This window comes from Diorhabda sublineata, chromosome 2 (assembly GCF_026230105.1).
Source record: "Diorhabda sublineata isolate icDioSubl1.1 chromosome 2, icDioSubl1.1, whole genome shotgun sequence".
Classification (NCBI taxonomy): domain Eukaryota; kingdom Metazoa; phylum Arthropoda; class Insecta; order Coleoptera; family Chrysomelidae; genus Diorhabda; species Diorhabda sublineata.
In genome coordinates this window covers 18,345,336-18,372,758 of record NC_079475.1, presented here as the reverse complement: position 1 = coordinate 18,372,758, position 27,423 = coordinate 18,345,336, and the positions used below count along the sequence as shown (strand labels likewise).

Sequence of the window (27,423 nt, the reverse complement as noted above, 5' to 3'; positions counted from 1 at the left end):
TATTCGTAATATGTATTTAGTTTAAAAGACAAAAAATGTATTATTTCTTAACTTGGTCTATAAACAAGGAACATTATCTCAAATAATTTTGGCTGTTAGTAAAAATTCAATTGTTTATTTTCAGATTTCCTTAAAAAAGGTACGAATTTGACTGATGAACAAAAAGCAAAATTAAATGTATCTGTGACACCATCACCTTATGATCGTAAACCAATTTTTGAAGCAGAAAGTCCAGATGAATTGGCATTAGTAGATACTGCCTACAATTATGGAATAAAACTTATCAAAAGAACTCCGACTTTTGTTAATATTGAAACTCCCGATAAGGGAAAACTGCATTTTGAAATTCTGAATGTACTATCTTTTGATTCTGTACGAAAGAGAATGAGTATCATTGTGAAGCATCCATTAACAAAACAGATCATCATGTATACAAAAGGTATTTATTAAAATACTAGTTTAAATTATTATAAAGTATTAAAAAATCGTTATAAAATGTCTAATTAACAAAAATCTAATCCACCAGTGCATATTTCAGTATTTTTTTTTCATACATTTCATCCAGTCAAAACCTGAAGTACAAATAATTAACAGTAATTCTGTATCACATCCGGTTTTTAACTATTTATTGTCCTTTCTGCAGCTCGTCCTGTAAACGTTGTCCTTGCCCTTTTCTGTTATCACTGCTATCCTTCTTTAAACTGTTGCGTTCATTGTCTTTTGTATCAACATCATAGTTTGAAACCGTCTTGAAATCGATCTAAAGCAACAACACTGTCCAATATACCTAGCATGGTGGAATCCTAATCTTTAAATCTACTTCATCCATACACCAACTCTCACTGTTTTAACTCTTCCAAGATACTCCATCAATAATTCACTTGATTTCTTGTTGGGCGTTTCTACATCTTGAAATTAACCCCATATCTGATGACAAATTGAAACATACCAGAGTTCAAACCTATTTATGCCAGAAATAATGGTTTATAACTTACTTTTTGAAATTTTGACGTTTTTTTCAATTCTGACTACTTTCTCAACTTCTACTCTCTGCCTGCCATGCACTGCTTCTGTAGCCAATCCGAAACAATGGAATATTCCCATAAATTCTTTAAAACAGATTAAGTATAGACACTACATAATATTCGATAACGAAGTTACCATATAGTTAAAGGCCAAGTGTTGATGAAAATTATTCTTTGATTATATTGAGTCTTTTCAATTACAATTCATTTTTAGGAGCCGATTCAGCAATCTTGCCACAATTAACCCCTGTTGAAGATGATTCTGAACAGAAATTGATAATAAATAGAACACAACAACATTTAAACAATTACTCTAGGGAAGGTCTTCGGATTTTAGTAATGGCAAAACGTGTTTTGGCTCAACATCAATATGACGAATGGCATCGAAAACATCAAGAATTAGAACTTAGTTCAGACAATTTAGAAAGAAAAATAAGAGACAGTTACTGCAGTATTGAAACTAATCTGACTTTATTGGGAGCTACAGGTAATAACATTGTCTTAACAATATTCTCTTCAATATATTTCTAGACGCTCACATAATCTTTTTATTGTCACCGTTATCTTTCCTTAATAAGTATTGGTGAAAAATGTTTATTGATGAAAAATGCTTTCCCTGTTATTTTCCTCAGTTGCTTCATCTCAGATGCTACTATTCTACTCTATATCTTTTTGTTCATTACCTAATTTTCACTACCATATATTAACGTGGGAACAGTTATCGTGTTTGTACTTTTTTTGTCTTATTTGATTTGTTCTCTTTTTCCGTTGTGAAAATAACTTCCAAATATTCTTTCTCTTGTCCCATTTTTTTTATTTATTGCCATCCTTTTGCATTTCTTGATATTTACTTTCATTCTTAGTTCTTCTATCGTCTTAATCTATATGTCTACTTTTTTTCCATTTTATTAATTGTATCTGTTACGATTACTGTATCATCTGCATAAACTAATCCATCTATTTTTACCGTTTTTAGGTTTATATAGCCAATTATTGTTTCCAGTTTATTGTTACTGTTTTCATCATCCTATCCAGGACAAGTATAATTAGAAGAGGACAAAGACCCATCCGATATCCTGAAATAAAAACTTCATAAATATTCTCTTTAATATATTTTAAGACCTTTACATAATTTTTTATTTTGTAGATTATATATAGAGTGTAACCTTAAACTGCGACCTAGTTTCGTCGTTAGATCTTCTACAGCTTGCCCTCCTACTCACCATCCTTAGATTCAATGCTCCAAATTGTTTCAGTATTGGCTTTAGATGCGAATTTAGTAACTAGAGTGTCTTCTTCTTCCCAACAATCTGCAAGTGTTAGTTTTTATTAGATGTAGTCTCATTAGATGGTTTCTATTCAAATTTAAATATTTTTTAGATTTCTCAGTATTAAAGTTCTAGCTTGAAGAAATGACTTTAGTAATACTCTTTCAGATTGTTTCTTCTTTGAAATTTCTTTCTTATAAGTGCATTTGGTTAGACCCCAGAAACGTTCTTACGTAATTATATTGATTTCCTTATTTCTATGATTCGATTCTTAGAATGGATCATTTTGCATCATTTACGATTATTTCTTTCCAAATTCCTATCCATACATTTCTCAATGAATTTCTGCCTGAATGTCGCTCGTACAGGATCCTAATGGAAGTGAGTATTTGATGCCAATTCCAAAATACTCTAGAGCTAGCTCCCGATATAAGTTTTGAACTCTTTGGGTACAATTTGAGAATTTTTCTTTCTACTTACTACTGTAATCAAAGTCTCATGTCTTATTTTCGTGATCACTTTGCCACTAGGAATATTAGCTGATGAAATCTACTTGCTTAGTGAGAATCGCACTCTGCTTTTTTATTATTTCATTTCATGTATCATTATTATTCACACTTCGAATTTTCTTCAAAATCTGAACCTTTGTTTATGCCATCTTAAGGGTGTATACATATATATTTTTATGGATTTTGCTTCAGGAGACTATTAAGTTCGTTTCGATGTATATGATAAAAACATGAATGTTATATAAAGATATCCATTCTCTTTATTAAATAAATTATAAGAGAAATTTTTTCATTTATAATTTGTCATTGTATTTATTCGAATGTCTTCGTCGATTTCTAAGTCCTGAAAAATATTTATTGAATTTTAGGTATTGAAGATAGGCTACAAGAGGGGGTTCCAGAGACTCTTGCAAATATAATTTCAGCAGGAATAGTAGTGTGGGTGTTAACAGGAGATAAACCGGAAACGGCAATCAATATAGCTTATTCAGCAAAATTATTTTCTCCTCAAATGGAACTATTAAAAATTATGGCACGATCCAAAGAAGCCGCAGAAAGAACTATTCATTTTTACTTGGCAGATATAGAACGCCAGGAAAAAGAAAGGCAAGAAGACAGTAGGATACGGCCCTTAAATAGTATTGGGTCTTCACAAATCTCAAATAAATCTAAAACTAGAGCTTTGGCTGTTGATGGAAAAACTTTAACTTTTATTTTAGACAGGCGAGCAAATCTTACAAAACCATTTTTAAAACTGACAACATACTGTAATTCAGTATTGTGTTGTAGAGCCACACCGCTACAGAAAGCTTATATTGTTAGGTGAGTCATTAATTTCGATTTTACATACATTAAGTCGTCAAACATTCCTCAAGATATCTCAAAAATTGTCTGTTGATGAAGTTGTATCAATTATTGGTATATACTGTACTCTTAAAACTCTTGTATATTGGTAGAAGGTAGACGAACATATATCATATATAATTTAATAATCACTTGAAAAAGGATGATGCCTCTTGGCATAAGAACATTGAAAAAATGGCACTTCCAATGCTATTTATTTACATTGATTTCATATTTTGAAGTAAATAGGAAATACTAAGACACCCTTTGAGCCAATATTCAATAATTTGCTCATATCAAAGAGAAAATAACCTTACTTTAAGATGAGAACAAATCACATTTCATTTATTAAACTTTGAGAACTTCTCTCACTACACTTGTTTATATTTGTGAAAATTTAAAATTATAAATCAAAGTTATCAGAATTAGATATAATTTTAGTGGTGTCTTTTTTCAAAGGTGTCTAATGTTATCGCCATAACAATTATTAGGATTTATTTAGTATTATATTCCAAAATTTCCAAATTATGAAACGAACTAATAAGAAAACTTGAAATTTTATTAGTCGAGTGTAATTATTTATGTTTCAACTGATACTTTATAATACTGTTTTTTGTTTCTGTAACTTTACTCTAAAATGACATTCTTTGTTCAAATTAATATTTAGAATATTAATAATGATTCCACTTTTTCAGGGTAGTTAAAGAAGAATTTAAAAAAAGGACATTGGCTATTGGCGATGGGGCAAATGACGTATCGATGATTCAGACTGCCGATGTTGGCATTGGCATATCAGGTCAAGAAGGTATGCAAGCTGTAATGGCTGCAGATTTTGCATTACCCAGGTTCAAGTATTTGGAAAAGTTCTTATTAGTTCACGGTCATTGGAGCTATGATAGACTTTCGAGAATGGTTTTATATTTTTTTTATAAAAATGCTGTAAGTATAAAGTTTGTATATAATTGAATACGTTTAACTAAAAGTTTTAAGAATAAGGTTTCTCATCATTGCTGTCAGTATCAGTTGTTGTTGTCCTTAAAATTAACATCAAATGAAAGTAATATTGAAATATCAATAAATCATGTTCTATAAATTAGAATGTTTTCATGTGTTTATAATATATCTGACCAACTTCATTTTTTTATTAAAAATAACATAAACATTAAAATTTCTTCTAAGATGTCCAAGGTTTTTAAAGTATATTATTCAGTACAAAATACAACTATACTTTTTAAAATTATTTCAGGCATTTGTGTTCCTCTGTTTTTGGTACCAGATGTATTGTGGATTCTCTGGAACAGTGATGATCGATCAAATGTATCTTATGTTATATAATCTATTATTTACTTCATTACCTCCTTTAGCTATTGGTAAGTGTAATGACAATAATATTAGTATCTGAACTACTACTACTACTTGAACAAACTCATAGTGCAGGAAAAATGGAGTTTTTTACTGTTCTTTTCATTTCATGAAATTTTACGGGCCCTAATATCTGGGACTCACTTTAGGTCAACATGTCACATTTGTAACATTTGAAGCACATTAAGAATTTTTAAATGAGTTACTTGAAGTCCATTAGGGATTCTTGAATGAGTTTTTCTAACAGTTCCAAATTGATAATAGAATGCCATATACACTCATTGAAGCGCATAGGTTTGGTTACGATATGGTAATCCATATCTTGCCGCTTTCCATTCCAAGTAAACCTCAACTTTGCGAGATAAAGTCTGTGAAAGTTGCTATCGTGCTAGCTTAGTGCCCACTCTAAATGGTTGATGAGCAGTTGTTCCATAAAGACTTCAATTTTATTACATCATTTGGTCTGGTATTGTCTTTTTGAAAAATACTAGTCTTGTACGATGTACATTAATTTAGAATGACCATATGGCTCCGCTATTTCCTGAACAAATTATCAGTTTGTCATGTAGCTGTTTAGCTTTAATATCCAGACTGAACACACAGTGTACACTAACACTACACCAACACTTACAATTACACTGTCTGACGCGCATTTCCATAACCAAATTATCATCATAAGAGACTGAAGGTAAACTAAAATCCAATAACTATAGTATGGGCTGTAAGGAACAAGCCTTTTGTCTTTGTCCTTTATCCCTCCCTGGTAGTGTTGGTGTAAACTGTGTTGTCAGTATGAATATCACCAACGGTTTCAAAAATTAACATCCAGAGTGTTTACACTGTTTAAATTTGGCTCCACGTTTCCTTTTCACATTTTTCCGATTACCGTGTATCCCCCGACAAAAAACAGTTCATTATTGAAGATGGCCCGATTCCATTGCTGCTCTCACTGAATTCTCTTTTTGCACCAGAACAGAGGGCTATGACCATATTAAGCGTTGAAGAGCAGCACCCATTGAGAACGGTAAAACAAGCCCAAAACTTCATATTTTACGTCATACTGTTATTGCAAATTCTTCGATGCTCTTCAAACCAATGATTTAATTGTTACTTGGATGATGCTAAATTGGTCTCTAAAAGCCAAAAGCCTCGATCGACAAGCTTGTCGTTATGTAGTCGCTCATCCATCATCATCCAAAGCCTGTAGTACTATGAACTCGACCTTCTTGAGCACACGCTCATTGAAATCGTGGTATAGTGCGTAGAGCGCATACATTGACATCGTAGTTTAGTGTGTAGATATCTGTTGGTCCTCTCTAAATGAGCTCTTCACGACATGCAACAATCCAACCTAGGGCTTTTGCTTCATTGACAACTTAACATATAAACGTAAAAATTTAAACAAACCATATTTGTGGCTTAATAAGTTAAGCTGTAACAACTGAATTTTTACAAAAACGTTTTTTTTGTCATTCAGTATATTTGTTTCGCAAATACTTGGTCTTTCCATCATGCAACTGTCGCGGGTAATAATATATCTTTCATATACTAATGTGGATCCAGCACATTATCTTAAACTACCACAGCTCGTCAGTACTGTGCAATGCTATAAAATACTATTTGTTTTTTGTTTTGAAGCTAAAACAAATCTCAATAATGCAGAAATTACTAAAATCTCAGCTAATGCATGTAAAATTATTTTTTAGGTGTGTATGATCAAGATGCTCCTCAACAAATCCTATTGAAGAATCCATATTTGTATAGTCGGGGACGTTTAGGAAAAGTGTATAGGTCATTTTCATTTTGGTTAACAATGTTAGATGCACTTTTTCAGAGTACGGTTATATTTTTTATATGTGAATACGCTTATGACGATACAGATGTGGATGTATTTGAATTTGGGACTGCTGCAACTACTTGCTGTATGTTTGTCATGCTTTTCCATGCTTCCATCGAAATGCGTTCCTGGGTAAGTACTATTATTTATTTATTATTTTTTCTTAGTATTAGGTGTAAATGACGTTATATATACCAAATTAATATACTCCAAATATATAATATCATTTAAGCTAGTTTTAATGGAACATTAGAAGGTATGATTTAAAAAAAGGGTGAATCATTTCATTGCATGCAAAGTAGAGAGTTAACATAAATTCATCTTCAAAATACCGCCTTACGGTTAGCAATGCACTTATCCCAATGTTGATAACATGACTGGAGAAATTTTTTTCAAAGGCTTCCTGAGGAATAAGTTTAATTTATTTTGCCGTAGCCTTCTAAATTTCAGAAATTGTGTAAAAACAAACAAACTATCAGGGTTTATTGTTATAGATTCCAACAATTTTCTCAAATTTTTTCATTAAGATAAATGTCATATTATGCCTGGTATAAGAATTTCGCCGAGGCGCCTCGAGTGTGCATTTGTCGTGCGGAAAGTTGCGGGTCGCAATTTCCATCTGAAACAAAGAACACAAATAAAATTGGATTTTGCAATATTATAGCTTCTAGTTAAACAAAGAAAATTCCACAAAAAGTGAAAAGTTCAACAATTTTTCGGAAATTGAAAAAATAATTATTATATAAATATTTTAATATTTAAAAAGTGAGTTAATATTAACTTTCTCAAGATTTTTTAGGTTCAACTAGAAGAGAATTTTGTCGTTTCATTAGGACGTTTATTTTTTTGCATATCTTTCCCGGCAAAATTGTTGCATTGCTGTCCAATCAAATCTATATAGTAACTGCATGGTTTCCAATGCTGCACTGTAGCCTTCATTGAACATTCCTACAGCGATGTAAGCAGCAATCTCGACGAATGCATAAGTGAAGCTGTTTAGGTGTTATGCGGCACACAGTGGAATTGAATAGTTTCTCGAAAGACCGTTAGTTCCTTTGGATTATAATACGTACAATATATAGAGAGACGGAACGCGCGCTCTCCAAGCGATCCGTCCGCTCATATACCTGCTCACTATTTCTTCGGTAACTCCGAAAACATTTCGTTTTTGCTTCTGAAATTTTAGGGGTAGATTCTTGGATAGTTTAGGAAGACATTTATGCAAGAAAAAGATTTTTTTAAACTTCTAAAACAAGCTCCCTCCTTAAGTTAAATGGTACCAGTAACTCATCAATATAGGGCATATTTATCCTAGAATCTACATTTTCATTTCAATTGATTCACTAAAACTATGTATATCTGAATACCTGATTTACTCATATATACGTCTTGTAGTATCAAATAAATTATGCAATTCGATTGGTCGGATATGAAACATTTTTTTGAAAAATTTGATTCACTACATTGATCAACTTCCTATAGATATATTGTCATACAATTTCGCACACTGCCTTAATTTGGATGACAATATCTGAACCAAATTAGAAATTCTTAACACAATTGGTTATTGAGTCACAATAAATTGAACTGCTGTATTGAACCAGTGTCTCCATTTATAGATGGCGTAATGAGATTTTATATAAACGTTCTCTCACACTGTTATAAAAAATCGTCACCTACGTTAGATCGCTAGTGGTTAGATCGCCTACTTGGAACTTGCTGAAGTTGCTCAATTTTCGAGGAAAATATTTTTATTAACTTGTTTTCTAATTTAATTTCAATTCATTGAACTAATGAAAGCTTTGAAAAGAATTTTGTGAATTGCATCATTTTTCATATAAACATCATAATGAAATTCAATGGCTCTAACTTTGAGGTAATTGGAACAAGAATTTCGAATTTATTTGTAATTTTTCAAATTTCATTTCTGCCTAATAATATACTATTAAAAAACTTTTTATTTGGATTACATCACAAATGTTAAATGTTGAAAATTGAGAAATTATGACTCTATACAGTATTGTTATATTTTTCAAGAATGCTTTTCATCAACTTTACACACAACAGCTCAAGTAGTAATCGAGTACTGACATTTTTATATTACTACATTTCATTTTTTTTTCAGACTATTATTCATGCAGCATCTATAGTTTTATCTATAGGAGCCTTTTACCTCTATTCCTTAATATACAACACCTACTGTGTCAATTGTTTTGGATTGCCTAGCACCTATTGGACCATTCAAATAGCTATGTCAAGACCTACATATTGGTTGGTAACTCTATTATCCTGTGTAGTGGCTTTATTACCAAGGTAAAGTATATCAAATTTACAATGTATAGGGATAGTGGACAAAATTAAAAATGTGCTTTATACAGCGCTTTTAAGGAATATAAAGTTTTTCTAGTAAAATACATTAATTTCTTACTATTTACATGTTAATCAGTTTCCTTATTTGTGCTAACATTGATATCACAAAAAGTGCATTGCTTCTTCGCTAGGGTCTTCTTTGTTGTTTTGTGATAATACACATTTCTCTATGACCTCGTCCACAGCCTTATTCGCATGTTTTTTAGATGTCGTCATTTCATTGGAAATTAATAGAATATTTAATAATCCAGATTGTTTCCAAACAAATCAAAGAAGTTATTAGATGATCACCTAGAAGCACCTGTATGATGCAGATTTTTATTCCTATTTTAAATTCTAAATAAGCTACAAACAGAGGTGTTTTTTGATGTATTTAGAATAACTTCTCTAAACATACGAGAATTTTACTTTTACAACAATTCAAAATAATAAAAACACTGAACAATAAATAGATGTAATGAAATGGTTGAATATCTGTTTACACAGTTGGAATTAGACCAATACTCAAGATACAAACCATCTATTTATCAGAATAATACTTACCTTCTCTTAACATTCAACTCTGCCATAATGCTAGATTGACTTCTAAAAAAGCAGATTTTTTTAATGTTTGTCCATTGCTCTGTCTTTTTTTTATTTTTGTCCATTGCTTGAGACACTGTGCGCTGCTTCGCTAGTAATTATGCCTATTAGTGTTGTAGCTGTAGACAGTATGTCAGCTTTAAATAATACAACATTGGACCTTGATTATGTAATCAGTTTTTTAGTTTTCATGTTCTGCTTTTAATTATCCTTTTAATGAATCAGAAAATTAAATATATACATGTTAACAGTGAGGTATCTACGAGGGGGGCTTTCGGGCTATAAATGTAATAAGTTTGAAATTCGTAAATTATATTCATTAGCAAAATTCCACTACTACGTCTTCAATTATATGATATCCGTTAATGCTTTAATACTTTGTATAATGTAGTTACATTTACTTTGCCTTCAGCCCCCTAATAAAATTGTGGATCCGCCGCCGCACGTTAATTATACACTCATAGAAATAACTACTCTTCTTTTACATATGATAATTTCATATAATTTTTACAGAGTTTTGTACAGGGTGAGCCAAACACTTTTTTCACCAGATGATATCATTCAAGCATTAATTTTCGAGCAAAGAGCAACTAGAAGAGGTGAGACGTTTTTGGTATCTTGGTCAAGGTCAACATCCTCATCCTCTATATACAGGTATCGAGCAGTGTGCATTTTTGTGTTACTAGTACACTGCTTCATATTTTATTGAAATTCTTGAAATGTGTATAGAAAATCTGATAATACTATTGTGACTTGCTCGACAAGGTTTTATACCAGTGTTTCCCAACGGGGCAGTTTGATTTTTAAGGGGGGAGATTCTAAAATGAACCGACACGAGCTTAAGCCTTTCGCTCCTTGCCAATTATGTCATACTAGTTTCCGGTGCTAAATTTGAATGTTATATAATTTGGCTTCTTAAAATTAATGAAATATGTGAATCCATAAATGATACTTGTGTATTACATTATTCATTAGGAAAACTTTGTAGCTAATAACATCTCGTCAGCTCTGATTGACGTACTACTTTCAACAATAAATGTTTTAATGCTATTAAAACTGATGCTGATGCAATGAACAATTAAAACTCTTGTGAAAGCAAAAGTGAAAATATTTGGTTTCATTGTGTCAGAAACATTTTAACAACAAAAACTCATAGAATTGAAAAATTATGAGTCAGTTAAAACTTTATTTGATAAAAAAGGAGCGATGGCATGGCTTTGTAAAGAAATAGAAATCACATACCCAAATTCAGCCAAATGCGGAAGAAAATTGTCGTGACTTTTTCCACATATCATTCAATTTTCTCAAGCAAACAATGCCATTTTTTAATATTAAATATTATGTATGTTGGATAAGAATTTTAGAAGGGCTAAGGTGAGGCATAGTACAAAAAAGTATAGAAAAGGACTAATCATAACACTTGTTTTTGTTAAATTATTAAAAAACATTGAATAAAATTTCCTTGGCTTTACAAAATAAATCTCTCACTAGCAGCGCAGTTGAACGTGTTTATTTTAGATAAGAAGGAGGCAAACCCTCCTCCAGATTAAACCTCCATAAATCGTTCGAGAAGACTGTTTTCGATATTGTCTGTAGTAATGTACAGAGTAAGGCAAGGCGAAAATTAGGACAGATAGGAGGTAGCGTGACACGACTCGTATATGCTACACGTGCTGCTTGGTGATCTGCATATTGAGGCACGTGTTTTCAAATAGGAAACGGTGGGGTTTGGATTTGATTGGCAATTCGCTTCTAGCTGGCATAAAAAAATATCTGACATTTTTTGCAATTGAACAAATCAATTATTGTCATTGCACTTAAGTTTGGATTCAAAATCGGATGATGCTGAGGAGGAAATGTTCAATTCCTTGATGAGGAAGAAATTTAAATCACCTAATAAAGTTATTTTATTAAAGAGAAAAAACAGTGGACAATTTATAATTACAACTAAAATGAATGATACTGATTTTGCTAATTATTTCCGAATGAATCGAAACCACTTTGCTGAAGTATACGAGATGATCTGATCTAAAGTTCTCTGTGTTCGTTACACCCTCTATCAACTTTTCGGGACACGTCTGTGAGCTCACTCGTGTCGTTTTAGGTCGCGCTGCATCATCAATTTGCGTCAATGTATTCATTCTTGTAGATTACAAAACTACGTGTTATGCTGCATCACCTCATACGTGCTATAAGTGTCCCACGTAAATTGGAAATTATAGTAATCAAATATATGAAATAAATTATTATCGCAATATATTAACTTTTAATTGTAATACCAACAGTGTTGTAGTTAGGAAATATAATCAATGCTTGCAATCTAAATAATAAGTATACAATAAATTTTTAGATATTTAGAGTGTTTTCAATCAGCTCAGTGGTTACTTTAAAAATAAACTAGTATATAGTAATATCTTGTTTCTGTTCACGTATTAGGATTATTCGAAAATATCTACATGATTTCTAATAAAACATCCATTTTATCTTTATTTGGATGAAGAAAGTATTAGTTTCTTTACACATTTGAAGATTTCAAATTGAGCTTCACAAATACGAACGGCTAGATGTAAAGAATTGCATGACGCTTTCATAGATTTTGAACCTTGCTAAAATACACTAGTTGATTTTAGTGCTATAATCAGTATTCGTAACTATTTTGTGAAACAGAAATTTCAACATAAAATTTTCAACTTATTTCCAATCTACTAGTATATATTTCAATAGAACGTAGTGATATAATTCAACTGTTTTACTAGAACCTCATTTTACTTTTTGGGATCCTCAAAAAATTCAAAGAAGGTACATCGAGGTCCTAAAAATGGAAATTTTCAAGTGATCAATTCATGAGAATTATTATTATTGAAAATATTATTTGTAACACAACACGAAACAAATAATTTACCTTAAAAACGTTTTGATTCTTTTTGCCAGTATGGCTTATGCACATTCTAAAAAATAGATATAATAGACATTCCAAAAATATTATTGTAGTAAAGACCCAAATAACTTCTTTTAGCTGAATAATCCATTATACACCAGATAGTCTTAAATATTTCAGCTTTATTTCAATACAAAGTTTAGTTTTTTACTTAATTTGTTGCTTCAATAAACATTTTGTTTTAAATGATCCCAAAGAATTTTTGCTGGAACCATAGATTCATATGTGAACAGTAGATTAACTATATTTAGTACTTCTCGACAATAATTTCACTAAACTCCATCTGTTAGATATTGTATTCAGGTAATAAGTTGTTTATACACGGCTATGGAAACTGTTTTTCATTTTTTTGTATCAACTAAAGCAAACGCAAGCAAAAGGCACATTTTCGTTATTAAGTGGAGTGGGAATCTAATGGAACAGTAAAGTTCATCATTATGTTCTATTGACATGTGCATTGGCTCATTGGTATTGAGCTAGTTAGCGATATTACATTGATATTCTTGTTCTCAAAATTTTTCCTAATATGTCATAACCTAGTAAGGTGTGATTTATTGAAATTAGAAATTAACGCAATAGATTTACTGTATATACACCAGTGCTTTCTTTTCTTGTAGTTATTATTAGAGGATGGGTTTGGAAATATAGATTGAATTTGTGTGATTGTGTAGTACAACATATCAATTTTTATAGACGTTTTCAACTCATTGAAATGTAATGAAAAAATATCTGAATTAAGATATTTTGAAAATACTACTTCAGTTCCCTTAATGAACACACTGTTTACGCTACTGCTACAACGACGCTCACAATTTCAATGACAGCGTTTCTCTAACGTTCTCAGAGACTGGAGATAAAATTGTAGTGGTAGCGTAAACAGTATGAATATCATTAACAGTTTCAGAATTTCCAACTCAGCTCCTTTAATCTTACACCAGACAAATACTTTTTGTGTGAAAATTTTGACTTTGAATTCCATTTCTTTGGGACGGTTTAACTTTAATCACTGTTAATTGTTTCTCTTTTTCCAAAATACAGATGCCATAAACTTGTGAGCAGATTATTGCACTTTTGCCTACTTCAAAGGGTCTAGTTTACTCAGATGACAGAACGATGAATTATCATGCAGTTCTTTGTTAGTTTTCTTTTATTTTTCATGTTCAAAATTTCAGATAAAATTGTGTAAACTGTAAACACTTCCATGTATCTCTCTAAAGTCTACTATCACTTTCAATGTAACTTTGTAGTTTTTTATTACGAATTTTTTTGTTACTAGCAAAAAAATTCTAGCAGCCTGCTAGAAGGGAATGAGCTCAAAATTTGACAGGTTTATTTTAAAGATTGTACTTCGAGGGAAAAATATAAAAATGTGATTTGTGGTGACTTCTATTCACCAGATAGAGGAAATATTAGTAGTTAGAATTTCTGAAACTTAACACACTGTTTACTTCCGCCTTAGCATCTGCAGATGGTAACTTTGATCTAAACTAATTTATTTTCAAAACTTCAGTCTTGATATTATGTTAGGTGAGGGAAGTTAAAATTTGATATGGGGAGATGAAATTGAATGAATAAAATTATTTATGGAGAATATTTAAAACACATAATGTGTGATTGAAAGTGTTTATTACATTTAGTGCCAGAGTAGTAAAAAAATTCGTAATATGAACCCAACTTTTATCAACTTCTGAATATGGAATCAAAATGCTTTGATGCCATATGTAAAATAGATATTATTGGTATGTTTCCCTGTTGAAAACTGCTATAAATACAAGATTTAATTGCATAATTACAAAACTAAAAACCTTAAATATTGTTAAAATCATAATTGAAAATGTGTTTCTATTTTCTAGAGCCAGCAATCCAAGGACTCAGAATAACCCTTTGACGATCGTGGGATGAGGGATGTGTTCATGCAAAGTGATCCTTATACAATTATTTATAAGACAACAAACTGAATGCTTACATTTGAAAGGCTGTGATTTATACTTTTTAAGGGACCAACTAAGTTATTTATTTTTTTATTAACTTACCTACCTGTTACTGATTAGTGCAACAAGTATATTTGTGCCATTTTTGTTTTCTATTAATTTTATCTATCGAGTTACATTTCATAGAGTATTTATTAAAATAGTATTTTACCAATAGTTTTGAGTATTATTTTCAAAGGTTGCAGTTTTGGATAAGTGTAAATCCTGCTAGTAGATGAAATAAAAATAGATAGTACTGGAAGTTTGGCGTATACAGCTCTCATAACTTCTCTTATATCAACAAACCATGAAGTCGGACCCTTTAAAAATAGAAAGGAAAAGATCTAGCTGTTTAAGTTGTCGAAAAATATTTTCAACGTTTCCTATAATTGACTAGCATCTACCTCAAAGGAAAAAGGCAGTATTTGACTTAAATAAGCAAAATAATTGTTTGCAAAAAGTCCAAGCTTTTATTAGATTTATGATGACTTTTTAAATCAAATTTTCACACTATTGGCCGGGTTTCGAATACATATGAAAATATTTCCATTATAATGGGTCTCCCACTATCACTGAGGGAATCATGTTTTGTCAAAAGCTACATTTAATGGAAATAAGTAGCTAATAAATAAAACATTTATTTGCAATTTTTATTTTTTATTTAACTAAAATTGTCGAAATAAATAAAGATTGGTTTATAATAATTTTAAAACTTAAAAAACTGTATCACAAACAAAACCCAATGATATATGAAAGCAGATATGTTTGCCCAATAATGTATTATATTTTTCATAAAAATTTAAAAATAGAAATAAAGCAAAAACTAAACATACTCCCAACATTACACGAAAAAATAAATATGGTTTTATTTTTTATTTTTTTTATTTTTTTGGGTAGCAGCCAGTGGCGTACCAGACGCTTTAGCCAAATCATTTTTCAAAGATAACAATTTATTAACTTCAGGTTGCCAAACAGATTTCTCCACTCCACTTTCCTTTAATTTCCTCACAACATCTCCCTAAAAGTATATTGGCGAAATGAATTTAAAAAAAAAACATAAAAAAAGAAGTATACATAGAATCATGCAGGAACAACCTTACCTGTTTAGCTACCTCTTCTTCAAGTCTTTTCACCTCATTTGGATCCACTTTATTATTTTGAGGAGCTGCAGTGACACCCTTTTGTGCCTCTTCTAACCGTTTCTTTAAATTCAATAAGATTTTAACTTCTGGTTCCCATACACTTTTTTCTGCACCGCTAGATTTCAAAAGTCTTACTTTATCACCCTGAAAAGTTTCAATTCAAAAATTAATTATATTTGTAACAACTATATCCATTTAGAATAAATTAATACAATATTTAACACTTCATTCTGCTTTATACCTTTAAAAGTAATGTTTAATATATTAATTACTATAAAATTAAATATTGTAACTATTCTAAATAATTTTAGGGAGCTTTATTCATTAAGAAGATATCTTTTATTGTATCTTCTAGCTAACCAATGAGGGTTGACCATATTTATATAAAATAAAAGTAAGTAATTTGATATGTTAATAGACCTATAAGTGTCTAAGGGACACTTGGAATCGCTTAACTACGACCTTGGTTCCCATTAGGAATGGTCAGAGTACAATAAATCTCAACCAATACAATAATAAACTGAAGTTATGTAGTTAAATTTATGATTTACAGTCACAGACAAAAGTAAGTAATCCGAGACGATACGTTAATGGAGGGTAAAATAAGGGACACTTTGCATCATTTAACTAGATGAATAACAGATCTCAATGGTTCCCAACAAAAGAGGGTTGGATTATTCCAATTAAGGAGTCTTGGCGTAACATGGTTGGATACATTCCACTATTGATCTTAGGGTTTTTTTTTAAATTTCAGATCTGATTATGGTTTGGATTATCATTGGAATGTTGCAGTTTTGAGATCTTGATATGGTATGCTTGGATACTTTCCATGGTGTTCTCAGAAGTTATATTAAGTCCACTGCAATGTGAATTTGCTTGACTTTTGATCTCTAATTTCAGGCCCGTTGGTCATCTTTCTCATTGTCTGGGATCAATTTCTTTCATTGGAGGCATTTAAAATCTTTCCATCAATTGCAGAATTTTGCTTTCTTTTTGTATTGTCTTTTAGACTATAACAAATGGAGGTTCTGATGTATGGTTGGTACATACCATTGAGCAGCTATAATTACATTTAGACTTTTTTTGACTCACTACATTTTGTATATGATTGACTTTTGTTCTCTAATTTCAGGCCGGCTGGTCATCTTTCTTCTAGATTTTTTTGTAATGTCCTTTTTTTATATACTCTGCTGAATTCACACCATGAAACAACTGTAAATGCCCATAGGTTTTTTTTGTTACAGTGCATCGAAATTAACCTTGACTTGTGTTTTTCTGATTGGAATATTGTTCCATCAACTAATATACTTCTATTTATTTTCTCTTCTAATTATGTGTTTACTTTTGTTAAATTTGATATTTTGACATTTTTCCATGAAGTAATCATGTATCACTGGGAAAGTTTGCAATAACATGAGAAGGAATTTCCCAAAAACTTATACTACAATATAATAAAAAGTTCGCGATCAAAATCAAAATATTCAATTTCAAGTCAAAATAAATTCACTCTCACAACTTACAGATATTGAAAAATAAGATTATTCAACCATGTTTCTCATTAATTGTAAATTATAGGTAACAAATACTCAAAAGCTCATACCTGTTTTGTAATTTCTTTTTGAAGGACTTCTACACCAACTAATTTTCCTGCTGAAGTTTCAGAAGGCTGTTGTTTCCCAGCAAATTTCTTCTTTAGTTCCTCCGCTCTTGCATGTTCAATTTTAGCGAATAGCACTGTTGGTTCTCCAAGCTGGTGACCGGGTGAAAGCAATGTAACAATTTCTGGTGCACTATAAATAAAAGTACGAATATTAAATTGATAATCAAAAGTAACGATTTAAAATTGTGGGGATTGCATACTTAAATTAAATATGTGGATAGAAAAATACATATTCTCTCGATCATTTGTATAAATTAACCTCGTAGCCGCCCTTACCTAATAAAACAAATTTTCATATTTTGGGAAGTGCGTTAGTTTTTCTCAGAATTTGAATCTTGAATAAAGACCTTAACATATAAAACAGTGGTCCGGAGACCGAAGAACAGTATTGTAGGTATTAATATTTTAAATCTACGCGAGAACATCAATTTGTGAATGGTGCATTTTAAAAATAAATTAGTGAATAGTGAAGTATAAATAAATAAGGATTCTGGATAAGCCGTAAGTAAGTAATACACATTACATTATTAAATTGTCTCATTTAAAAATTAATGTTACACACTTTTCAATGTTAACAATACAAAAATTTTATTTCAATTCATGTGAATTCAATAGGGGTTGCAGTACTTTTGGGACTTAAGTTACGAAAATATTTTGTTTCTAGCAAAATTGAACTAATGGATTTATTAAATATTGAAAAATACTTACTCAGGATTCAATACGACAGTTTCGGTATTTAACTGTTTTTTCAAATTGTCGCTGGTATCGGGCATGTAGGGATGAAGCAACGTAGCTATTAGACAAGATAAATTACAACAAACTCCTATAACCGTACCAGCACGCAATCTAAAAAAATAGAATCATTAAACTTAGTTTTATTTAGTTACAACAATTCATTTACTTTTCGTCTTCCATTCCCTTTAGTAACACCCAAGGTTGATTTGTTTGCATGTATTGATTTCCAAGACGTGATATCGACAAAATATGTCTTATCCCATCCCTAAATTTCGATTTTTCGAGTGACTCAATATACCCTTTATATTCTCTAGTACATAACGCAAGTAGGTTGTAATCGTCATCCGTTAGTTTCATCTCGGGTATCTTACTGTTGAAATTGTTTTTTGCAAACACCAATGCCCTAAAAAAATTTAACAATAAATTTACATACATAATTCAAACTACAAATGAGCGTAGAGAAAATGCTAGCGCAGCAAAAATTGAGGTTTTCAAATTTTGTATAGCCTTAAGACTAAAGTTATGATGAATTAATTTGTTTGCAATATACCGATGTATATTTCAATATAACTTCGCCGAACTTAACTGTTCCACTGGATTGTCTGTCCACTTTACTCTAATGTGGTGAAAGGGTTCATAGTTAATTGTAGGTGCCCTACTTCACATTAACAAAGACCGATGTACTTTGAGAAGCCTATCAGGCGCTTTGGCTTGAGCCCTTTGATGTCATTAGGCAAGTTGTGAGGCTGCCCAAGTGTTTAAACCGTGCTCGTATGAGTGCAGGACACTCACAGATGACGTGGTCTGTGGTTTCGTCCTCCTCCATACACAAACGGCACTCTGGATATAATGCCCATGGTGTGGAGATGGCTTCTTAGATGGCAGTGTCCGGTTATTAGTCGGACTTCGCGTCTGTTTAATTGGAGCAGTTATTTGGTGTGAGATGTCCATCTATATGTGGCTTAGCTTGTCTTATGCCAGGGGTCTCTCTCCATAGACCATTGAGAGAGGAGAACCAAGGATAAGTTCTGGGTCCATCGGTGAATTTGCCTATCTCAATCTGGTGAGTGAGTTCGCCTCGTCGTGGGGCTAGTGAAAGGGTGTGAGTGAGGATTTGTCTTTAGCTTACTTTTGTTGTTGGTTCATTTTCATTTGTGCCAATCAGTTATCAATTAATACTGAAAGAATGGTATATTAAAAATGGTTGGAAATGCAGAAATAGTGACCTATCAAGATTTCAAGCAAAACCATAATAGCTAAGCAAGTTGATATAAGTGTAAGATACAGTGTAATGGTTATCAAAGTACCAACAATCCAGGAATTACTTCCCACAATATTAAATGGAGGGAATCCAGCAAATTTTAATGGAAGAAATATTTTCATATGAATCTACAATTTTTATATATTATTAACATAATAGATTCACTGTAAGACTGAGTATTCCTGGGAACGTACTCAAATGGTTTAATAAAGTGGACTTCCAGATTTATTTCTAAATGATTTTTTTATTTGGAATCATCTAAAACAAAATATTTATATACCTGGCTTTGAATAAGCTAAAAATCTCATCGAATTTAAAGCCAAAATAATTGAACTGTGTAGTAGACAATAGTGAGAGATGAGACTATCTTTGTTTAGAGATTTTTATATTGTTTAGCTGAAAGAAGTGGATTGTTTCACCATCATACATAACATTCAGTTTAATATTGTTTTTCATCTACATTTTCAGTTTATTTTGTTTTGATAATGATCAATTCCAATTCTATTGAGTAGGGTACTCAAGTGAGGTGGGAATCCAGTGGAACAATTGGTTGTAGATTTTATATTGAAATTCCTATGTACCACAAAAGCCCAATAGTGTGCCTTATAGCCCTATGTGCTTAGATAATAAATAAATGTTTAAGCTAGAATTTACTGTATATTACCTGTTAACAAAATTTCCCAAATTATTCAACAGTTCTGAATTGTTTTTGGTTACAAGATCATTCCAACTGAAGCTGGAATCTTGTGATTCTGGTCTAACATAAAGCAAATAAAATCTCCATACATCACTTGGAATTCCAGTATCTCGGGCATCAGTTCCAAATACACCCACTCCTCTAGATTTTGAAAATTTACCATCTTCGTAATTTAAGTACTCTAAAAAAAATATTTATATTTCTAATGACATAATAATGAAAACAAAAAATAGAAAACTTACAATAAAATGATAAAAATTTACCAATTTCTGATTAATTTCTCTGTATTGACCTGATTACCTATCTGTATGCCTAATTTGAACTTTGTAGGTCAGTCAGTGATAAAAATGACGATTTTTGAACATAAATATCTAAATAACCGTTTGAGATGTGTTTATGAAATTTGGAGGACATACATATCTAATAAGTCTCAATATTTGACACGTTTATTTGAAATAGTTTTTGAATTATGAAGGGGTCAAAAGTGGTGTCAAATGGTTCATTTAATATTACACACGGTGCTGCTCGCCAGTTCTGTTACTTGAACTTGGGTTGGCACGCTGCCACGTGTTTAAATAGCTTCTTTTAACAAAATGGTTGGTTTTGGCTTAATAATGTTATATATAATCACCTATATGTAAAAAATCAGATAATACCCAGAAATTACCTGTAGCCATAAGATGATTCACAGTGATATATCCCTGATTAGCACCTAACAACATAGCAGGAAACAGTATAGCATGGAACGGTACATTATCTTTAGCCATATATTGATATAGTTTGATAGTTGTGTCTTTAGCTGGTTTCCACCATTTTTCAAAATCTTCAGTGTATGATTTGCTGATAGATATGTATCCTAAAACTGCATCAAACCATACATAAAACACCTTGTCTTTAAATTCTTCTAAAGGAACAGGTACGCCCCATTTCAGATCACGAGTTATACATCTCGGTTTAAGTCCTTCTTTTAACCAAGATTTTGCTATTACTTCAGCATTGTTTGACCAACCTGAGCTTCTTAATTTTAACCAGTGATAAATAAGTGGTTCTAACTGGAAATATTAAAAAAATATATATATACAACATTTCATTGTCAGCAAATGATAGTTTGTTTAAAGCACAATGTTAAATTATCATTTACCTTTGGTAAATCAATGAAGAATTGATTTGATGATTTAATTATTGGTGTATTTCCACATATTTTACACCGAGGGTTCTTCAATTCGACTGAATTGACCAATTTTGAACAACCATCACATTGATCACCTCTTGCATCTGGATAATCACATCCAATATTCGGACATCCTCCTTCCACAAATCTATCAGCCAAAAATTTTTTACATTTCTCGCAATGTAATTGTTCGATAGATTCCGTAAACATGAATCCGTTGCTATTGAGAGTGAGAAACATGTCCTGACAAACTCTAAAACAAACGATTTTCGAAAATATCAACATTGACACAACTTTTCATCCTATTTAAAACTACTATCATTTGAGAAAAGCAAACAAAATTAGAAGAGAGAACAGTTTGAATCGAAATCTCTCAACTTTGATAGTTGGGGCATATGATGGGAATGCCCAACTACAGACCCTTTCAAACTTGCAAATCCAGCCTGGGAAAGACCTGGACAACATCATTGAGGAATTGAGTGAGAACGGACACTCTTGAAGACTAGTGTTGCTATCAGAAACAAATAGTAAGGTCATTGCTAATACCTACATCCATGGGAAAGTAAAGTAATTTCTTTATCAAAATTTAATAATACAGAATACATTTACTTACTGAGTTTGTTGTGGATGTGAACTTCTACCGAATTTGTCAAATTTTATATTAAACCAATCATATATTTCCTTGTGAATTTTATAATATTTATCACAAATTTCCTGACAAGAGAGTCCTTCTTCCAAAGCTTTTGTTTCTGTTGCCGTTCCATATTCATCAGTACCGGAAATGTATATTGTATTATTGTTACAAATTCTTGAATAACGAGCAAAAACATCTGCAGATAAAACACAACCAATAATATTGCCCAAATGAGGCACATTATTAACGTAAGGTAAAGCTGAAGTAACGAATACGTTTTTCTCTCCTGGCACTGGAAGGCTAAAAATGACAATATATTACTGGTTGTATTGTAATGTTAACACTTGTGTCAATTACTTACACTGGACCTTCAGTAGTTTTCAATTTAGGAAACTCTGAAATGTGTTTCTGCCAAGATTTTCGTACAGCTTCTAATTCTTTCTGTGATACTTTTTCAGATTGAGGCTCATTTTCTTGTTTAGAAGCTCCTTTATTTGCTTTCTCATCAACTGTTATTGAGAGATATTTAGCACCAAGAAGCAAAGCATTGTAAGATGAAGAAATATCTAATTTAAAACTAGATACTGCGTCCTAAAACCATACATAAATATAAAATGTAGTCCATATGTATGGAATAAATTCAATTTTACCGTTATTATGTAATATGTGAACAAAACCTGAAACAGGTCGATTTTTATTCTTGAATTGTCAATTTACAGTATGAAAATATTATCCCCCTCCAGCACCGCCTCGAAAATTTTAAATAAGGGGGTCGTGTGGCACCTTGTTGGAAAGGAACTTTAGTCCTCTTTTCAAAAATATAAAGTTTTTTCAATTTGGTGCAATTATAACTGAGAAAATTAATTTTTAAGATGTAAAATTTTGATAATGTCTTAATATTTTAGTTTCATTTATGGAATTGCCAATTCCTTCATTTACAGTTCTATCAAAGTGGCTTTTAAAATGTATTTTGTAGCTAAGTATATTATGATTATTTCTATTGTTGAAATGAATTTGGCTGATTAAGTTCATTCATCATTGTTCATTAAATTATATGTTATAGCATGCTAAGGAACATGTTGTTTCATACTAGTTAATCATCAAATAAATTTTCAAATTATTCCATAAAATGTATTAGCATTGTCATTCAAAATAAGTGTACATAGCTTTTTGTTTAATAGGCTAAAGGTGTTGGACATTATTTTGATACATATTTGTATCTGGTGTTTATTGACTCTGGTTATTCCCTTTCCATATTAGTGTTAACAACCACTGCAAATATGACTCTCTGCTTTAGCAAACATTTCTATCGTGAGATCCTCGGCATTTTATTAAGATGTGTCCCGACTACTGGCATTGAAAAAACCATATGTTGTTATTTTTCACCACTTTAAGTAGTCAACTTCATTCTGAGTTCCAATTATTTCTATACTCAATTCAATGGTGTTCTGTAATGGTTTGTATACTTTTTTACTTTTCTTGCTGTTATTTCTTTCATTTCAATTAGACTTGTGGATGACATTTATTTATTTCTGGATTGCCTTCTGATGCGAAAAAACTAATAGCTAAATATCCTTATATATTAGTACCAAAAGAAAATGTTAAAGTAGTTGACACGACAAAATACATTTTAAAAATTTACACCTAGTTTCAATGTTGCAATCAATTTAGAATACTACATAATCAGTAGAAAAATGAATAACCCTCAATAGTCTGTTAATAATGTATAACGTTTTTATTTGCAGTTGGAATTTCCAAGAGATAACAAGCAAATTTCACGTGACCATAAAATTTTTTGTATCAGCAACTGCATAATGATAAATAAAAAGATATAAAATTATGGGAAAACCTAATACATTGCAACAGATGTGTGCATTATTTACATAGCCAATCACACATAAACAGATTATAAAGAAAAAATTATATGAATTACAGGAATTAATCTGAACAAATTTGACATATTTCTAGAAATAACTGATTATCATCAAATATGGAATTGCTATATTTCTCATTGTTACATCAGCATTTCTTTGCTAAAAACATAAATTTATGACATCAATTAGTCACTGATTTTAACGTGGTTCGAACATTCCCTAGTAAATTGTTTTACCAATTTTCTTGATTCAATAAATAAGGGTGTTAATTCTGATAAGTTTCAGTTAACTTCCATACCTGTAGATAACTTTCAGAATGTTTATCTTAGTCGAAACATAATGTTAAATAAACCAAAATCTACAGGGTGTTTCAAAAAAAAGGTGATCTCGTTTCTAGGATAGATAGAAAACTGAAAAAAATTTTCGTAACGCCATTCGTATTTAAGATAAAAGGCGTTGAAGAAAAAAAATACACATTTTTTACAATTTCGCCGCAACTACTGGCAACATTGTCTTGAAATTTTATTGAATATGTTTTGAAAACTGATAATTCCAATAAATTTGTTTTTATTTTTGACTCTCATAGAGGGCGCTAGTTACACGGTTCGTACCTAGTAGTATTGAACATAACTTTTTCAATATTAGATTTGTTAAACAAAATCTCAAGTGAATTTAAACATTTAATTTTACACCAAAGGCATTCTTGATAAATCACGATACTGTGTAGCGTTTTCGGAATATTTTGATTTTGAAATAATGAAATAATAACAAATGCTGGTATGAAGTAATGATAATGTAATGTAAACAAAAAATCACAATATGAAAATTTAAAAATAAGGCTGATAACATAAAATAGAATTCAATTAGAGTAGGTGTACAAAATGTCGTCCGTTTTCAAGAATACACAAGTCTACCTTTTCTTTTAAAGAATCCATTAATTTTCTAAATGGTTGGGAGTCAGCTATGAGGTCATTAAAGTAACATTGAATTCTGACTTTCAATTCTTGAGGTGAATTTACTTTTGTTGCATAAACTTTTTCTTTAAGATATGACCAAAATGTGTAATCCAAAAGATTAAAATCGCAAGACCAAGGAAGTCAATGAATTGGAGCTTCTGTGCCTCTACCAATCCATCGATTTGGAAAATGGTTACTCAACCAATTAAGACACCTTCTATCAAAGTGTACTGGAGCTTCACCGTGCATAAAAAATAGAGATCTTAGCTCGTTTAGCATTAAATCTTCTAATATCTCGAATAAGTGATTGCTAAAGAAATCCAGGTACATATCACCATTTCAATTTTCAGGTAGAATGTGATAACATATGAATTTGTTACCTAAAGTCTTGTAACATATGACAAAAGTCCACTCTAACCTGTAGATCGTCTTGCAAGAGCTCTTGGACTTGTCTGTAATGATAAGGATGTAACTGTTGCACTTTATGTATCCACCAAGTACTTGAAGAAGACATATTTGTTTGTTTTGCCACATTCCTTACGCTAATTGTTAGATTTTGATAAATTAAATTTAAAATCATATTCTCTTCATTAATGGTTCTTGTTGTTCTTGGTCTGTCAGAATTTATTTTTTTAGGTCTCACATTCCCGGTTTCTTGACAACATCCTTAAATGGCTCTAAATGTATTTTTACTTGGTGGGTTTCTTTGAGGAAACTTTTCTGCATAATGCGTGATATCTGCACACGAGTTTCCTAAAAACTCATCTAATAACATGTCAGTGTATAACTATCAACAAATGACAGTTTTCTATAGCAAACTCAGAGAAAATGCTATTGCCATCTAAAATTAAAACTAAATGGAAAAAGACTCAAAAATGATATGATATAGTTAAAATATGAAAAATCTCAGCATATCTTTGAAATATTGAATAAACTGTAGATGTAGTTAGGTTAAATTTTTTTTCCATTTAATTACTAAATAAAATATATTAGCAACCCTCGTAGTCAATATCTATTGTAATATAGAAAATTTATATTTAAAGCATGTTCACACAATTTAAATTAAAAGAAAAGCTTGAACCCTTTCAACTTGCTTATTATCAATATTTTGTTTAATAATTATTTCATTATATGAAAAGAGTTTATCATCAAATATTGCTACAAATATTCTTATTCTTTAATAGCATGATGCAATAATTTTGTTATCAATGTCATATTTTAACTGCACCTATGTAATATTGATTCGGCACTATTTACAAACTCTTCCACGCTATTTCTATTTGAAAAATGTTACTATGGATGTAGTTACCTTAAATTCGGGAAGATTTGATAATGATTCAATCCATTTTGAGAGATTTGGTAATGGTGATAGATACTCTTTAGAGCTTTTAACACAGGCATTAAGAGGATATAAACTGCACCAAATTGCAATATCTGCAGCTGTAACTGAGTTCTAGAATTGAAGAAAATTAATTATATTTAATTTTTTCTATTGGCTAACTTACCCCTACTAAGAAATTTTTGTTCTGCAGATATTCGTTTATGAAATTTAAATCTGATACCAATGACAATTTTAATTTTTCATTTTTGGTAGTACCACCCAGCAAATTGGCCAAATGAGGAGATAGTGAGCTAGCCTCCCATTCTAATAAATTTGAAACTTCCTCAAAACTGCTGTCATTAGTTTGAAGGAAATAACATATTGCACTATTAGGAGAAAAAAGAACATTTTGATGATCTATTTCCACACAAGGTAGATGTTTCGGTTCCGGAATAGCTTTGTCTAAAATGTATACAATTTATGAATATTAAAAAACACAATTTTTCCTGAAAATTAAAACAATTTCCACGTGGGTTTTCCCATACTCACCATTAACGTTTACCAATTTTATATCAACTATTTGTTTCGTTAAATTTTTAGCTATAATTAACTTTAAGGTTGCTGGATTATTTTCATTTGTATAAATAGTAACCATTTTGATGTAACAACATAAAAATAAATACACAACACCTCAACGATATGTCGTTAAATGAAAAATAAAATAAGGGACACCGGCATACCGCAAAAAGTGACAAATAACCCATTCCACCAATGATGCCAAGTGGTTTAGGTGACGTGAGATTTGCAAGTAAATTGAGAAATTCTGTTATCAGGTAATTATTGATATTGTTTGAACAAATGAACTAACATGGGTTAATAATGCAACTTATATAATGACTTTCGGCCAATTACTTATTACGTCCAATTGACGGTTATAAATATTCCACAAAAATTACGAATGTTACTACCACTTTCACTACTACAGTAGTATAGGTCATTTTTGAAAGACGTCACAACCAGCCGCCATATTATTTTAGGGGACAAAAATTATGGTTATATTGGTGTTTAATTTTCGGTTTTTTTTTGGCTAAAGATATTCATTTCAATCAAAAAAAGCGTTCGAAACAATCAATTTTTCATACACAAATGAATTAAAGACTTTGCCCACCAAGACAATATGGCCGACGTCTCAAATCACAATATTCGAAATGATCTATTGTCACTAATAGAATATCACTGCAACTACCATTTCTCGCTACTACTCCTTA

General features: G+C 31.0%; 2 protein-coding genes across 5 annotated transcripts in view; one reads left to right on the top strand and one right to left on the bottom strand.

Moving 5' to 3' along the window:
- LOC130452953 (phospholipid-transporting ATPase VD) overlaps positions 1 to 14,882 on the top strand; it is a 65,797-nt gene extending 50,915 nt beyond the window's left edge. Inside the window, exons 10-18 of one of the 4 annotated variants that reach the window (XM_056792503.1) lie at positions 125 to 439; positions 1,240 to 1,512; positions 3,171 to 3,624; positions 4,341 to 4,584; positions 4,892 to 5,015; positions 6,714 to 6,976; positions 8,970 to 9,157; positions 10,310 to 10,395; positions 14,588 to 14,882. In XM_056792503.1, coding sequence (XP_056648481.1) covers positions 125 to 439; positions 1,240 to 1,512; positions 3,171 to 3,624; positions 4,341 to 4,584; positions 4,892 to 5,015; positions 6,714 to 6,976; positions 8,970 to 9,157; positions 10,310 to 10,395; positions 14,588 to 14,622 — 1,982 coding nt within the window. In that variant the 3' untranslated portion in view covers positions 14,623 to 14,882. Of the gene's footprint in view, positions 1 to 124; positions 440 to 1,239; positions 1,513 to 3,170; positions 3,625 to 4,340; positions 4,585 to 4,891; positions 5,016 to 6,713; positions 6,977 to 8,969; positions 9,158 to 10,309; positions 10,451 to 14,587 lie in introns of all 4 variants that reach the window. The other 3 variants (XM_056792500.1, XM_056792504.1, XM_056792502.1) reach the window with 3 other exon arrangements.
- Positions 14,883 to 15,340: 458 nt separating this feature from the next.
- On the bottom strand, positions 15,341 to 26,965 carry LOC130452952 (methionine--tRNA ligase, cytoplasmic). Its single transcript, XM_056792499.1, has 13 exons — positions 26,705 to 26,965; positions 26,340 to 26,617; positions 26,144 to 26,287; positions 22,366 to 22,595; positions 21,984 to 22,304; positions 21,341 to 21,623; positions 20,867 to 21,251; positions 20,167 to 20,380; positions 18,408 to 18,644; positions 18,215 to 18,352; positions 17,447 to 17,636; positions 15,805 to 15,990; positions 15,341 to 15,722 (listed from the first exon to the last, which is right to left on the bottom strand). Exons 1-13 carry the CDS (start codon positions 26,808 to 26,810, stop codon positions 15,570 to 15,572), a joined length of 2,865 nt encoding a protein of 954 aa, XP_056648477.1. The 5' UTR covers positions 26,811 to 26,965; the 3' UTR covers positions 15,341 to 15,569.
- Positions 26,966 to 27,423: the final 458 nt, after the last annotated feature.